This window comes from Ambystoma mexicanum, chromosome 7p (genome assembly GCF_040938575.1).
Source record: "Ambystoma mexicanum isolate Mex_15411 chromosome 7p, UKY_AmexF1_1, whole genome shotgun sequence".
In the NCBI taxonomy this organism is placed as follows: Eukaryota; Metazoa; Chordata; class Amphibia; order Caudata; family Ambystomatidae; genus Ambystoma; species Ambystoma mexicanum.
Genome location: NC_090939.1, coordinates 52461753 through 52477668, shown reverse-complemented (window position 1 = coordinate 52477668; position 15916 = coordinate 52461753). Strand labels below are relative to the sequence as shown.

Genomic DNA, 15916 nt, shown 5'->3' with positions numbered 1-15916 from the left:
GGAAAACATCATGGTAGTTCGTTGTAAAACCTCTGCCACCAGCCATTCTAATAGGAAAGGGTAGCATTTGACTGCTACGTAGACATAGGGGATACTAAGTAACCCGTCCAGCACTCTATTGTAAGATAGTGTGTGCTGGGTCTAGGAATTTAAAAAGACTGGTAAAGTTAATTTCACTTTACTTTCTCTGGGAAACAGAAGTTTATCCCAGAGAAGGGATTTAAACCTTGGGAAAGCCTGGAAAGGCCTCCCTGTGCCACTTCACTGAGGGTGCTGTGTGACACAAATGAAAAGAGTGTATGTAAGGTGGAATGTACTGATCTCGCAAAATAAAATACAGGTGGGACAAAATTGTGCCCCTGCTCTGGTAATATTGGGTTATCCCAGGTAAAATAAAAATGGGGGCTCTATGAACTCCCAGCAACACTGCACAGAAAGTGCTGTGAGCTGCAATAGGAAAAGGTAGATGCCAGAAAAGTTGGATGAACGCATAACTCAATTAAAAAGTATCAGAAAGAGGTAAAAAGGGTTCCCGGGGTCAGAGTAAAAGAATGAGTGAGTGTGGAAAAAGGTTCACACTCTGAAATTTCAGTCCAAAAATCCAATGGTCCAGCAAAAATGCTGGGGGGCTCACAAAGTGGGGAATATGTCACTGAAAAAGGAACATCTACCTAACAATGACAGTAACCTGTTGGCCATTTCATCCATGGAATGCCTCAATGCGCCCTCTGTTCATGTGTCCTGCAGAAGGTGTAAGTCAACATGCTTCCCACGGGCTTCATTATATAATCGCACATTGTTGTGCGCATGCCTCCTTTCTCTGTGCTTAAAAGCCTGGTCTCGTACACCCTCTTTCTGCCTTGCTGTAATACCTTGTTTCTCTTGCACCTGAGTCTTCCATCGCATCTTTCTGGGTTTTCTGTGTCATCACTGTGATAGCCTCTTGCACCCCAGCTCTTTTGGGGTATCTTGGTGCCTCTTGAATGCATTGCACCATCCGTGCCATCCTGCAATGAAACCGCCTCGCTTTCAGACCTCAAAATACTTTGGAGTGGGACCACCTTCCTCCCTTTGCTGAATGTGCACCTAAGATCAAATTCCTCCCTTTATCTGCGTCTCCCTCTGTCCCCCTTTGCGTACACATTTTGTTCTTCTAATGTTAATGGAAATGGGGAAAGGTTCTACGGGTTGTCTCCCTGATAGAAGCAGCACCTTCTGAGAGATTGTTGTGCTGCTATCCAAGGGAGGCATGCAAGCATACTTGAAACCAACATAGCCACCATACAAGTCCTCTCTGGTGGGTGGAGATTTAAATATTCATGCGCTGTGTGCGACCCTTTGACACTGCTGAAAATAATGGTGGAGCTTCGACCAGCTAATGATGGAGCTGGTCTGGCGATGGTTTGGCGCGCAGAAACAAACTCTAGAAGGACCTTTCCAAAAAGAAATGGTGAAAAAAGACCGGGACCTGTTTAAACAAAGGAGGCTCAGACGCCATCTTGAAAAACATGGCTTATTCTAAGAAGTAGGCAAGTGTTACTTGGGGATTGAAGGCAGAAGAGCTGCTCCTTTCTGCTTTTATGAGCATCTGTTTTCCTCTTTCGTAGTGGAAAGTAACCTATATATTCTTTATATTTCCCTCTCTGTTCAGCGAGGCTTTGTTACAGGTGGAGCAGATAAATGTGTCAAGTTTTGGGAGTTTGAACTGGTGAAGGATGAGAACGACGCGCAAATCAGGTAAGTGTGTTACCAGAAATGCTTCTGAGAAACCACCACTGGTGGAGGCAAAAATTGCTGGTTGTCAGAGGGAGGTCAGCTTGTACAATTGAATAAAATGAATTCCCATTTTTTTTAATTTGTTTCTTTTTATTTACTACCTTTTACGTGACGGTTTTTCACCATCTGAGTCATAGGTACCTGGCCCACATCCTCCTTCAAAGACCCTCTTCATGAAGGCTCACTAAAATAGGCCTCTTGTAATCTAGTGAAATCACATTCTTTTACAAAGGTTTTCATAACACTACAAAAAACCACCTAGCAGGCATGTACACAAGAGCCCCAGCACACAAGACTTTGCTACTTTAAAATAACATCTTTATTGTAACATTTTACAGCACATAAATAAAACAGAGGCGAAACAATTCACCCTTGTGGCAGACGTAAGGTTGTAAAAAGACACTAACCTCACGGATGGAATAAAGTCACGCGTTCTGCCTGAATGCTCAGGCTTCCTCAGACTCTTGTAATCCAAATGTGCCGGTAACACCATAGAGTATAAAAAGAAGGGCAGATACAGAGCGTCACAATTCGTGTTACATCACGTGACTGGTAGTCATGTGACCGCATCATATAGGATTACTGAAGCGACAATTATAATGACCTCCATCTTGGAATGGTCATTTACCTATGTATGTGGTACTGGATGTCAAATAAAAATCGTAAAGTTGCCATACAAGCTAAACAGAACAATGTCTGTTACCAACGTGATACCGGATTGATTGAGATGTTTGGTGCTGCCCAAATTAAAATATGATAATTCTACAAAAATCGGTGTATAACAAAACGCACAAGTGTGCTAGTTAATTGTAAATGATTGTAGCTAAAATAGCCACAATCAGGCATATGCCCCCTCGGAGGGCAAGTGCTTACAAGTCTAGAAACAGAAACAGAAAACAGCAACCTTCTTGTACAAGGGCAAGTGCCCTAATTCGGACATACAACAAGATCAGACATATCTGTCCCTGCCAGTCATTTCAGCACCTAAATAGGTGTAATCCATCATAGATCAACAACCATAGGTGGTATATAATTCACAGCTATTTGTAAAATCCATTACTTCAAAAAAAGTGCAAATCAATCCCAGCAGTCGCATTTGAAAAAAATATATAAGCACAATGGCAATTCCAATTCAGTCATAAATTATATCGTATAAAGTGTACAAGTAGAGATGAAGATAACATGTTAAAACAATGCCCTTATTGGAAACCACTCCTATTTACGTGCAAATTGCAATTCCTATGTCTTAAATACAGTACTATTTAATAGCAGCAATATTAGAAAATGTGCAAAATAGCTACTTTTAGTGAGTTCAAAGATGACTCTTCACGAAAGTCACATAGGCATTGTTAGCACAGGCCAACGCTAAACGAACATCCTTCATAGAGGTTTCCAAAGAGACAGCATAGATATACTAGACATTTAGTCATCATGTACAAAAAGTTATTCCTAAATTATATGCAAAGAGCAATTCCTAAGTCATAGATAAGAAAAATGTTTCAGTTAGTACCTAGTGATAAAAGGAATCATGTTTGTAAAAACACATACATTTCAGCATCTATGTTGAGACCTTTCGGTTTCAGGGTGTCGTATTTGCATATCACTGTGGCTTCCAATTGCCTCAATCTCAATTCACGATTGCCTAATCTTTTATTGGGTGGTATATGGGCCAGCCCTACAAACGATGGGTATCTCACATCACCATTGTGTTTCTCTTGAAAGTGGCTTGTAAGAGGATAGGTCAAGTCTCCATTCTTAATGGCTCTATAATGCTGGAGAGTCCGCATCTTTAGAGGTCATATAGTAGAGCCTATATAATGAAGGCCACAGGCACATGTTATGACATATACTACAAATTTTGTTATGCAAGAAATTCTGTTCTTGTATTTCCAACATAAACCATTCGCACTGGTAAAAGGCGCCTTAGACACATGGTTACACATTTTACAGTTGGCACATTTGTAAAAACTTCTTCTGCTCATGTGAGTCATCCTGAAACTGTCTGGTGATTTAGTAATTACCATACTGGGAGACAACATAGTTTTAAGAGTAGGGGCCCTTACAGTATGTAATGTTAGGAGCATCATCTAAGACTAGCTTCAGATGTGGGTCCGTGAGTAATACCTTCCAGTGTTTATTCATGATCATCTTTATTTCTTTCGCTTGAAGATTAAACCCTGTAATGAGCCTGATTTTATTGTCATTCAATTTCTTTTTCCTAGATGGAAGAGATTCTCTAGTAGGTATTTCTGCTTTCATATAGCATTTAGAAATTATGTTTTTTCGATAGCCACGTCTGACAAATCTCTTACTTATGTTTTTGGCTTCACTCTTGTAATCCAGATCATTGCTGCATGCTTGTTTTGGCTCTTAAGAATTCACCATAAGGGATATAATCTATTAGAGCTCTAGGGTGATGACTCTTGGCGTGGAGAGTTGAATTGGAGCTTGTCGGTTTTCTATATAGCTTAGATGTCAATTTACTACCTTCTACTTGGAATTGGACATCTAGGAATACCAAATTCTGTTTACTAATCACTGTAGTTAATTCTAAATTGAGCGTGTTGTCATTTAGTATATTCACATATTCTGTGAGTTCAAATTCAGTCCGGTCCCAAATAATGAATAGGTCATCGATAAATCGATACCAAATTTTAATGTGTTTGGTCCAATGCTCCAATTATTCTGTCCACGCCTGTTGTATCTCCCACCATCCCATATACAAGTTGGCATAAGTCGGGCCATACAAGACCCCATAGATGTGCCTCGTGTTTACTTGTATAGCTGATTTTCATGGAGAAAATGATTATGCTCCAGGCAAAATTGTAAATGTTGTGCTGTCGATAACAGACAGATCTGCCCTCCAAGAAGGATTGACATGCCTTTATCCCTGCAGAATGCTGAATGGAAATGTACAATGAGACTTCATCTAATGAGACTAGAAAATATTCTGGTTCCCAATTGATGTCTAGTTTAGCTAGCAAATCAGCAGTATCTCGTATATACAAGCTCAAACTAGAAACAAATGATTGGAAAAAATGGTCTAAGTATTTAGATGGGTTTTCAAGCAAACTACCCATTGAGGACACAATGGGTCGACCTGGGGGATCCATTAAAATTTTATGTATTTTGGGGTTAAAATAGACGAGTCACAGGATGAGCATTTTTGAGAAAGAAGTATTCATCTTGATCTATGAGCTCCAGATCACACCACTCTTTTAGCTTGGCATGATATAGAGTCTTAGTCTCCAATAGTATCTCCTTTTCTATTGTAATGTACTTTTAGCATGGCATCATCCATCCTAATATTTTCATCCATTGTAGATTCTGTAGATTCTTCCATATTCACTAAGCATATAAGACTTGTAAGATCGTTCTCCGATAATATGGAGACTTCTCTTTCTGCTTGATTTCTCTTTTGTCCATGGTTGTCTTCAAACTTCGTAGCATGAAATTTAGTCAGTTTGAGCTTTCTTGTGAATTTGAATAAATCTATTCTGGTGGAAGAATAGTCATAGACATGGGAAGGGCTAAAGGAGAGACCCCGGGAGAGTACAGATCGTTCATTATCTGTCAAACTTCTTTTTGAAATATTGAAGATCTTTAGTTGGAGGTCTTGTTCCCTGGTGGTTTCCCCTTCTGATTGGCTCCAGATCTCGTTGCCATGGGCGATTTTTTTGTGTTTGATCCCCCGCCTCGTTTTCCTCTGCCGCCTCTTGTTGCCACCCCTCTTCCTTGTCCTGTGTGTTGACCTCGCTCTCTTCTCTCCGACTTGCTGTCTAGATGCAGCAATTTGAACTCCTCTAAAAAAAATTTTTTTTTTTAATCTGTTCCTTCTGTTTCTGATGAGCCCACTTCTGAGCTACTCGGGTCTTCACTCTATAATGCTTGTGCTTGAGTATCATTATTTTCCATTTGTTCCAGTCCGATGTCTAAGCGATCTCGTTTGAACTTATGTTGTTTCCTCATTCTGATCTCACCTTCATGTCTCAAGATTTTCTTCCATGCGCGACATTCCTCTTTTGCATTCATTTCCATCGTCAGAAGAGAATAACTGTTCCTCCATTTCTTCAATATCTTTGAGGAGTTTAGCCCTGTCTATTTTCGCATATTTGACTAAACTTTCAATCATCTTGAAGGAACATGTATTGGTGTGATCAGTCCATTCCTTAATCAATTCGGGATTCATGTCTTCAAATGTGGGGATCGTGAGGATTTTCAGTCAACTGGGAATTCTTTGAACTTCAAGATATGTCTGCAGTGCCATCGCTTCCCACCATTTAGATATCTCCTTTTTCTTAATCCTCTCAAGTTTGTCCAATTTTTGCTGTATAGTAAGACTTGCTGGAAGTCTTACTATACTGCACCTTAGCTTCTGTGGCTGCTGACTCTTGGTTAAATAAGATGGTTGCCGCTGCCCGTCTCCTGACTTCAACCTGGTCTGTCATCGAAATAGACTAGACAAGTCTATAGTCCGTGCAAAAGATGTCTAATATGCTGTATAAGAAAAGTAGCAAAACACCTGAGCTTAATAACACAATGTGGATCAACCTGTGTTATATCTCTCTCACTCCACAAAACAGTGGCTAAGCGGTGCCCAGTCAGTCTCCCCATAGTCCAGAAATAACAGATTTCAAATATCACGTGTATTTGCCATTACGCCAAAAATATACACAATGACTTGCCACACCTTGACTAATATAAGTTTCCAATTAACAATGCTCGGCCAAATTCACTTAAACTGATGTCTTAAGTCAAGGGAGGTGGCAGGGGCAAGCCAAATTAAGCATGATCATTTTCTCCATGAAAATCAGCTATACAAGCAAACACGAGGCACAGCTATGGGGTCTTGTATGGCCCGACTTATGCCAACATGTATATGGGATGGTGGGAGATACAACAGACGTGGACAGAAGAACTGGAGCATTGGACCAAACACATTAAAATTTGGTATCGATTTATCGATGACATGTTCATTATTTGGGACGGGACTGAATTGGAACTCACAGAATATGTGAATATACTAAATGACAACACGCTCAATTTAGAATTAACTACAGTGATTAGTAAACAGAATTTGGTATTCGTAGATGTCCAATTCCAAGTAGAAGGTAGTAAATTGACATCTAAGCTATATAGGAAACCGACAAGCTCCAATTCAACTCTCCACGCCAACAGTCATCACCCTAGAGCTCTAATAGATTCTATCCCTTATGGTGAATTCTTAAGAGCCGAACAAGCATGCAGCAATGATCTGGATTACAAGAGTGAAGCCAAAAACATAAGTCAGAGATTTGTCAGACGTGGCTATCGAAAAAACATCATTTCTAAATGCTATACCAAAGCAGAAATACCTACTAGAGAATCTCTTCCATCTTGGAAAAAGAAATTGAATGACAATAAAATCAGGCTCATTACAGGGTTTAATCATCAAGCGAAAGAACTAAAGATGATCATGAATAAACACTGGAAGGTATTACTCACGGACCCACATCTGAAGCTAGTCTTAGATGATGCTCCTAACATTACATACTGTAAGGGCCCCTACTCTTAAAACTATGTTGTCTCCCAGTATGGTAATTACTAAATCACCAGACAGTGTCAGGATGACTCACATGAGCAGAAGAAGTTTTTACAAATGTGCCAACTGTATAATGTGTAACCATGTGTCTAAGGCGCCTTTTACAAGTGCGAATGGTTTATGTTGGAAATACAAGAACAGAATTTCTTGTATAACAAAATTTGTAGTATATGTCATAACATGTGCCTGTGGCCTTCATTATATAGGCTCTACTATATGACCTCTAAAGATGCGGATTCTCCATCATTATAGAGCCATTAAGAATGGAGACTTGACCTATCCTCTTACAAGCCACTTTCAAGAGAAACACAATGGTGATGTGAGATACCCATCGTTTGTAGGGCTGGCCCATATACCACCCAATAAAAGATTAGGCAATCGTGAATTGAGATTGAGGCAATTGGAAGCCACAGTGATATGCAAATATGACACCCTGAAACCGAAAGGTCTCAACATAGATGCTGAAATGTATGTGTTTTTACAAACATGATTCCTTTTATCACTAGGTACTAACTGAAACATTTTTCTTATCTATGACTTAGGAATTGCTCTTTGCATATAATTTAGGAATAACTTTTTGTACGTGATGACTAAATGTCTAGTATATCTATGCTGTCTCTTTGGAAACCTCTATGAAGGATGTTCGTTTAGCGTTGACCTGTGCTAACAATGCCTATGTGACTTTCGTGAAGAGTCATCTTTGAACTCACTAAAATTAGCTATTTTGCACATTTTCTAATATTGCTGCTATTAAATAGTACTGTATTTAACAGACATTGTTCTGTTTAGCTTGTATGGCAACTTTACGATTTTTATTTGACATCCAGTACCACATACATAGGTAAATGACCATTCCAAGATGGAGGTCATTATAATTGTCGCTTCAGTAACCCTATATGATGCGGTCACATGACTACCAGCCACGTGATGTAACACGAATTGTGACGCTATGTATCTGCCCTTCTTTTTATACTCTATGGTGTTACCGGCACATTTGGATTACAAGAGTCTGAGGAAGCCTGAGCATTCAGGCGGAACGCGTGACTTTATTCCATCCGTGAGGTTAGTGTCTTTTTACAACCTTACGTCTGTCACAGGGGTGAATTCTTTCGCCTCTGTTTTATTGATGTGCTGTAAAATGTTACAATAAAGATGTTGTTTTAAAGTAGCAAAGTCTTGTGTGCTGGGGCTCTTTTGTACATGCCTGCTAGGTGGTTTTTTGTAGTGTTACAACCGCGTAGGGGCATGTCTTAGCTGAATTGAGATATATATATATATTGTTGGGATTCACTGACCTCCTGCATGGAGTGCAGGTTTTTTCTATCCTCCATGTGTTTACATATATATATATATATATGTATATATTTCTGATGTTTGTTAATCTGCTTAGAATCACATGCTGTGCATAGTCCGACATCCAGTGGTCACTGCAGAGTATTGCATTTTGTTTTTCGTAGTTGAAAAGGGGACGTCGACAAGGCGTGTCGGTAACACATCCTTATAGTGACGTGCAGTGTTACCCACAATCCCTCACGCGTCGAGGTCCCTCAGATTGTTTTTTTCCAACCAGATATTGGTCGCCTATACGCGGAGCTCCTCGAGAGACATTGCAAAAAACTTTATTCGACCTTTGGTCGCCCTTAATTTATATTATTACTTACATCCCACCTTCGGCGTCGTAGCTGCAAAGCTGTTCACCATCGATCAAGATCTCCGACGGCGGTGCCTTCGACGGAGGAGGTTGCTAGCCTCGAAGGCCAAATACAGTAGGGAGAGTGGGGTCGTGGGACATTTATTGTTTCTCTTTGAGAATGCCTTTCCCTTTCCCCTCCCTTTCCTTTGGGGTTGTTGTCACATGCAATTTGTTCCTCAGCTATGGAGAGGACACCCTTTAGGTTTTGCCCGTGTTGCAAAGGCAAATTTACCTGGAAAGACCAGCATAAACGGTGTAACCGTTGCTTGCCCCTCGACCACAACGAAGACGGCTGTGCGGCCTGTCGGCTCCTTAAGCCTAAGACTTTGAAAGACCGTAGGGTCAAGAGGTGGGCAGCCTACGCCATGTCTAGGTCTGATTCATCACCCGCCGCTGCCGCAGAAAGTGACGAGGAATGTGACAACCAGACGTCCGTTTCGGAAGTCGTAGACCTCTCTAAGGAGTGTTCACGCTCCTCGTCGTCCGTCCCCGGCCTGACAAGCTCGGCTCACGCCCTGCTTATGGGGATGAACACCCCGGCGACAAGGACGCACACAGAAAACACTCCCATAAACATACTACCCACGGCTCTTCCTCGTCGAAGATGAAGAGAGCATTAGCGCCAACGGAGACGCAGGTCCTACTGGCGGCCTCCTCAGACTGTAAGAGTCTGAAGCCCCCCTCGCAACCGCAAACGCGACTAGCGACTGGGCTACCCCCAGATAAGGGCGCTATCACTAAACCGCCAGATGACGCACACCGGCAGAGAGCGCCCGTCAGCGTAGAGCAAGCGACGCCTGTAACGTCGACGCCGGAGGTACCCTCGACAGACAGTTTAGTTGTCGAGAGCCTGGCGAGGATTATTTCCAACGATAGCCAGAGACGGACGGCGAAAGAGACGTCGGTTACCGCTCATAAGGCCCGGGAAACGCTGAAAAGGTCAGAAGGAAGGCAGGAACCGCCCGCTCTGTCGAGAGGGACTCCTAGCCTACCAGAAGGCTTTTCAGAAGGCGAGGGGAACCTCTCTTCGACGTTATGGGATAGGTTGAAGCATTTTCTAACGGAAACCCTTCCTTTTCTCCCCCTGACCGCTCCGGGCTACCTCAAGAAACCCTAGAAAGACTTCTGTTCTGTATGGACAAAATGGAGAGGTTTATGGAGACTCAGAACCTTCCAACACCCAAGAGATCAAGAGAGGGACCTCGGGAGGATCCCAGGGCCAAGTACCCCAGGCTGTTTGATACCCCCCCAAGAGGATGTAGATCTATATGACCTCACTGGAGAGGACCCCCACTTTCCGGATGATGACGAATTCTTAGGCAATGAAGGGGAACAAAACCTAGAGGAGGAAGATTTTGAAGACAACCTGGATATGGGTGAGGGGGGCTTCGGAGAAGACCCGGAAGAAGGCGCTTCACAGCCCTGGCAGTCCCCATCAGCGTTTTCAGACCCTGAAGCCATAAACCTGTCCCCACCCAAAGACTCACCTATTAGGAATAGATCTCCTATAGACGATCAACCTACCTTTAATGCACTCCTACGCAAGGCAGCAGCGCATTTCAAGATCGAGACCGGGGAAACTTCTCCTGACATCGACTTTGTAGAAAAGCTCATTAAGAAGAAACCTCCTGTCAGCCAAACCATTCCCCTCCTCACCTCAGTAAAGAGACAAATTATTCCTTCACTGTCCACTCCCGCGTTGATCAGAGAGGTCAACCCGAGGATAGAAAAATGATTTAGTCCTTCTCCATCGGACCTGTTATACATCAGGGGCCACTCTGTACCAGACTCCTTAGTGGTGACAAATACCAGGAAGAGAGCACGGGTCCCTCTGTCAACTAGCGAGGCACCACCAGATAAATAGGGTAAAAAAGTGTATGCCCTAGGAAAGAGGATTACAGCCTCAGCTGCCTTTTCCGCAAGAAATGCCAACAACTCTTTGCTGGCAAGTTACGCAGATGCACAATTGAGCAAACTAACGTAAGGACATTGAGGAGGTACCGGAACCCCTACGTACTCGCCTTCTAGCCAAGGTGACTGAAGGGACCTTAGTCAACCAAAGCATCATTAAAAATACTCTGGATGCTGCAGAGACGGCTGGGCGTTCCCTAGTCCAAGGAATCCTACTCAAACGCCATGTATGGCTACGCAATTCAGGCTTTAAACCTGAGACACAAGCATCTCTTATTAACAAACCCATAGAAGATGCAAACCTCTTTGGAAAGGCGATGGATGAGGCACTAGAGACCGCAAAGATGGAATTTGACACAATCAAGACACTAGATCAAATTTCAAGGCTTCGCCAACAAACGTGGTTATGGCAACAAACGTTTTTTTCGAGGCCAACGCCAGCAGCAACAACAGCAGCAGCAATACTCTGCAGGTAACTGGTCCTCTAACCAAGGCACCAGTGGACAATATAACCAAAGAGGACAACGTCGTGGCAAGGGAAGAGGTCGGGGTCCTACCCCTAGAGGTTCCCAAGCTACCAACACCAAATGACTCAAAGATTCGGGTCCCCTCCCATGCTTCGCCGGTCGGGGGCCGGTTAACATCCTTTGTTCCAGCATGGGAGAGTATACCATCAGACCGCTGGGTACCATCAACCATAGCCCGCGGCTACTGTATAGAATTCAACAGTTCCAGTATGTACAGACCCCCAAGGGGACGACGCATGTCGCCAGAACACCTCGCCATCCTTCTTCAAGAAGTGGACCAACTACTAGAAAAAAGAGCTATAGAGGTCGTGCCTCTATCCCAGGTAACGGAAGGTATTTATTCAGTGTACTTCCTTGTACCCAAAAAGAACTTAACCATGCGCCTTGTTCTAGATTTGCGCCCAGCGAACAAATTTGTCAAACCTCGAAAGTTTCGTATGGTGACTCTACAGGAGGTAATCCCCCTGCTTTCACAGGGATATTACATGACAACACTGGACATGAAAGATGCATACTTTCATATTTTAATGTTGCCAGCGCACAGGAAATACCTCAGGTTCATGAGAGAGGGCAAACACTACCAGTTCAGAGTGCTACCCTTCGTCATAGCATCAGCGGCGAGAGTATTCACGAAGGTACTGGCAGTGGCTGCGGCCCACCTGCGCAGGATGTCCATCCCAGTATACCCTTACCTCGACGATTGGCTCATAACAGGGGATTCTTACGAAGCATGCTTCTCAAATACCCAAAAGACTTGTAGACCTTTTGTTTCAACTGGGCTTCTCCATCAACGAGAAGAAGTCCAGCTTAGACCCCAGCCACATCAAACAATTCCTAGGGGCTCTAATTCGAACAAAGGACGGCCTCGTCTTCCCCTCCGAGAGGGTCCAAAACATGCCGTTTCAAATCCCTCAATATGTGGCCGGTCGAGAGGTGACGGTACGCAAAGCAATGCGCTTACTAGGAATGATGGCGTCATGTATTTATTTGGTACCTCACGCGCGCCTGCGCATGCGCCCAATGCAAGAGTGGCTCAACAGCCAGTGGTGTCAGGCCAGCGGACAATGGGAGGATCTAGTGGTGGTCTCGCAGGCCTTGGTTCTCTCGCTACGGTGGTGGTCGAAGGAAAACCTGGTAATAGGGAAACCATTTGCCACCCCCGCAGTGGAAGCCACTCTAACCACAGACGCATCCCTCACAGGATGGATGGGGGGGCTCACCATTCCCATCAGACTGCTTACGGAGTCTGGACTCCGAGCGTAGCATCCAAGCACATAAACTTACTGATGCTACTAGCTGTGTTCAAGGCACTGAAAGCCTTCCAGGTACACCTGCAAGGGAAGACGGTGATGGTCCTCACGGACAGCACCACAGCCATGTACTACCTCAACAAGCGGGGGGGGCACTCACTCTCCAGGACTGTCCAAGCTGTCCCAGAACATCTGGAAGTGGGCTCTCAAACACATGTTCCTACTGTCACAACATGTACCAGGGGAACTCAATCTGCTAGAAGACGAACTCAGCAGAGACTTCCCTCTGCCCTCAGAGTACGAATGGCGGTTGCACGAAGACATCGTCTTCGACGTCTTCACACAATGGGGATTCCCAGAAATAGATCTGTTCGCAACTCTGGAGAACTCGCAATGCCAAGATTACGCCTCCAGGTACCCCCAGAACCAATCCAAGGGGAACGGTCTATCGATACCATGGTCAGGGAAATTTGTTTACGCTTTTCCCCTGACTCCCCTTCTCAACAAGATAGTGCACAAGATGCACCAGAAACAAGTTACCATGATACTGGTGGCCCCTATGTGGGCCAGACAGCCTTGGTTCGCCCACCTGATCTCCTCCAGTGAAACTTCCCTGCTCGTACAACATGCTGTCACAACACAAGGGCAGGACTTTGCATCCATGCCCTCAGACCATGAATTTAGCAGCCTGTCTCCTGGGATCATAGAATTTGGACATTTACAACTCCCGCAGAAATGCATGGACATTCTCAGGGAGGCTAGAAAGCCTAACACTCGTCACTGTTATTCTAGCAAATGGAAAAGATTTGTCATCTGGTGTAGGGGAAGGAGCATCAACCCAGTTGACTGCTCTCCCACACAAATTGACTCACCTACTAGACTCAGGCTTGGTGTTTAACTCTATTAAAGTCCATTTAGCTGCACTTTCAGCATACACCACTTCCCAACTTAAAGTGTCATGGTGGAAAGTCCCAGTTATTAAAGCCTTCATGGAAGGAGTGAAGAGGATCCACCCTCCCATAGCTAACCCCGCTCCCGGATGGGACCTAAATGTGGTACTAACCAGGCTCATGGGGTCACCCTTTGAACCCATGCACAAAGCAACACTTAAAGACCTCACTCTTAAGACTGCTTTTCTAATAGCTATCACTTCCATTAGGAGAGTAAGTGAACTACAAGCGCTCTCTGTACTAGACCCCTTTGTAACAGTTCACAAGGATAAGGTGGTTCTACACACACATCCTAGGTTTGCACCTAAATTTATCTCTAAATCCCATGTCAACCAGTCAATAGAACTACCAACGTTCTTTCAAAATCCTTCAAGCTTAGGTGAGAAGAGCCTGCATACACTGGATGTTCGCAGAGCAGTGATGTTTTATATGGAAAGAACTAGACCATTGAGAAAGACTAATCAGTTCTTTGTCTCAGTGGCAGCAGGAAGAGAAGGAGATGCAGTTTCGAAATCCACTATATCTGATGTTTGTTAATCTGCTTAGAATCACATGCTGTGCATAGGTCCGACATCCAGTGGTCACTGCGGAGTATTGCATTTTGTTTTTCGTAGTCGAAAAAGGGGACGTCGACAAGGCGTGTCTGTAACACTATCCCTATAGTGACGTGCGTTGTACCCACAATCCCTCACGCGTCGAGGTCCCTCAGATTGTTTTTTTCCGCCCAGCTTCTGGTCGCCTTACGCGGAGCTCCTAGAGAGACATTGCAAATACTCAATACGGACCACGGTCCTTAATTATACTTATTATATTGTTAAAGATCCCTCCCCTCGACGTTAGCTGTGAAGCTGTTTCTCCGCCGAGCAAGTTTTCGACGGAGGGGAAGAGACGGAGGAGATCCTTCGGCGCTGCCGAACACGTGGCCTGGCCTCGCCGGCCAACATACAGTAGGGAGAGTGGGGGTTCGAACTTTTATCTTCTCTTTGAGAATGTCTTTCTTTCTCCCCTATCTTTCCCTTGGGGTTGTTATCACCAGTTATTATTGCCTCAGCTATGGAGAGGACACCTTTTAAGTTTTGCCCACGCTGTAGGGGCAAATACACTTGGAAGGACAAACACAAGCTCTGTAATCGTTGCTTGCCCCTCGATCATAAGGAGGACAGCTGCGCGGCCTGTAAGCTCTTGAAACCAAGAACTCTTAAAGAACGAAAAGTTAAGAGGTGGGCGGACTACGCTATGTCGAAGTCAGTTTACTCACCCGCCGCCGCTGTTACAGAAAGTGACGAGGAGGGTGATAACTCGACGTCCGTTACGGAAGTCATTAACCCCCAGAAGGAGCGCTCGCGCACCTCGACGTCCGTCTCCGGCCCCGACGGGCTCGGCTCACGCCCTGCTTATGGGGATGAACACCCCGGCGACAAGGACGCACATAGACCCCATAGGCCTAAGCACACAACCCACGGCTCTTCTTCGTCGAAGACGAAGGATCCATCAGCGCCGAAGGGGACGCAGGGCACTCCGGCGTCTACCTCAGACCGTAAGGGTCTCAAGCCCCACCCGCAAACGCAGCCGCGACCAGCGATTGGGCTTTCATCAAACACGGGCGCTACCTCAAAATCATCCGACGTAACGCTCCATAAAGCGGCCGTCGAGGAACAACGCGTGACGCAGGCAACGTCGACACCAGAGCCCTCTACTGACAAACTCGTTGTCGAGAGCCTGGCGAGAATTGTTTCCGAAGACAAACGTACGCGGACGACGAAACAAACGTCGAATACCGCACAAAAAGCTATGGAAACGCCGAAAAAGCGCAAGAGTAGCCAGGAACTGCCCCCTTCATCTAAGGGCACTTCTGAACTACCGTAGGGCTTTTCAGAGGGCGACGGAAACCTTTCTTTGACATTGTGGGAGCGTTCTAAGCGTTTTGAAGGTGAAGACACTGATTTCCCCCCTCTAGACTATTCAGGGGTCCCCCATGAGACCCTTGAAAGACTCCATTCTTGTATGGAGAAAATAAAAAGGTTTTTGGGAAGCCAAAACCCACCCACACCCAAAAGACCAAGAGAATGGCCCAAGGATGACCCTAGGGTCAAGATTCCTAGGCTGTTTCCCCCTTCTACAGACGTATATGACCTCACTGAAGAGGAGCAATACCTCCAGGAAGATGAGGAGTGTTTGGGTGGAGAGGAAGAACATGAGGAAGAGGGGTTTGAAAAAGATCCTTACAC

At 44.6% G+C, this 15916-nt stretch overlaps 1 protein-coding gene across 1 annotated transcript in view; it reads left to right on the top strand.

Annotated features, from left to right (window-relative positions):
* The window catches only part of WDR3 (WD repeat domain 3), a 386077-nt gene that overhangs the window by 216352 nt on the left and 153809 nt on the right, over positions 1-15916 (top strand). The window contains exon 14 of the mRNA XM_069635757.1: positions 1652-1737. Coding sequence (XP_069491858.1) covers positions 1652-1737 — 86 coding nt within the window. The remainder of the gene's footprint in view (positions 1-1651; positions 1738-15916) is intronic.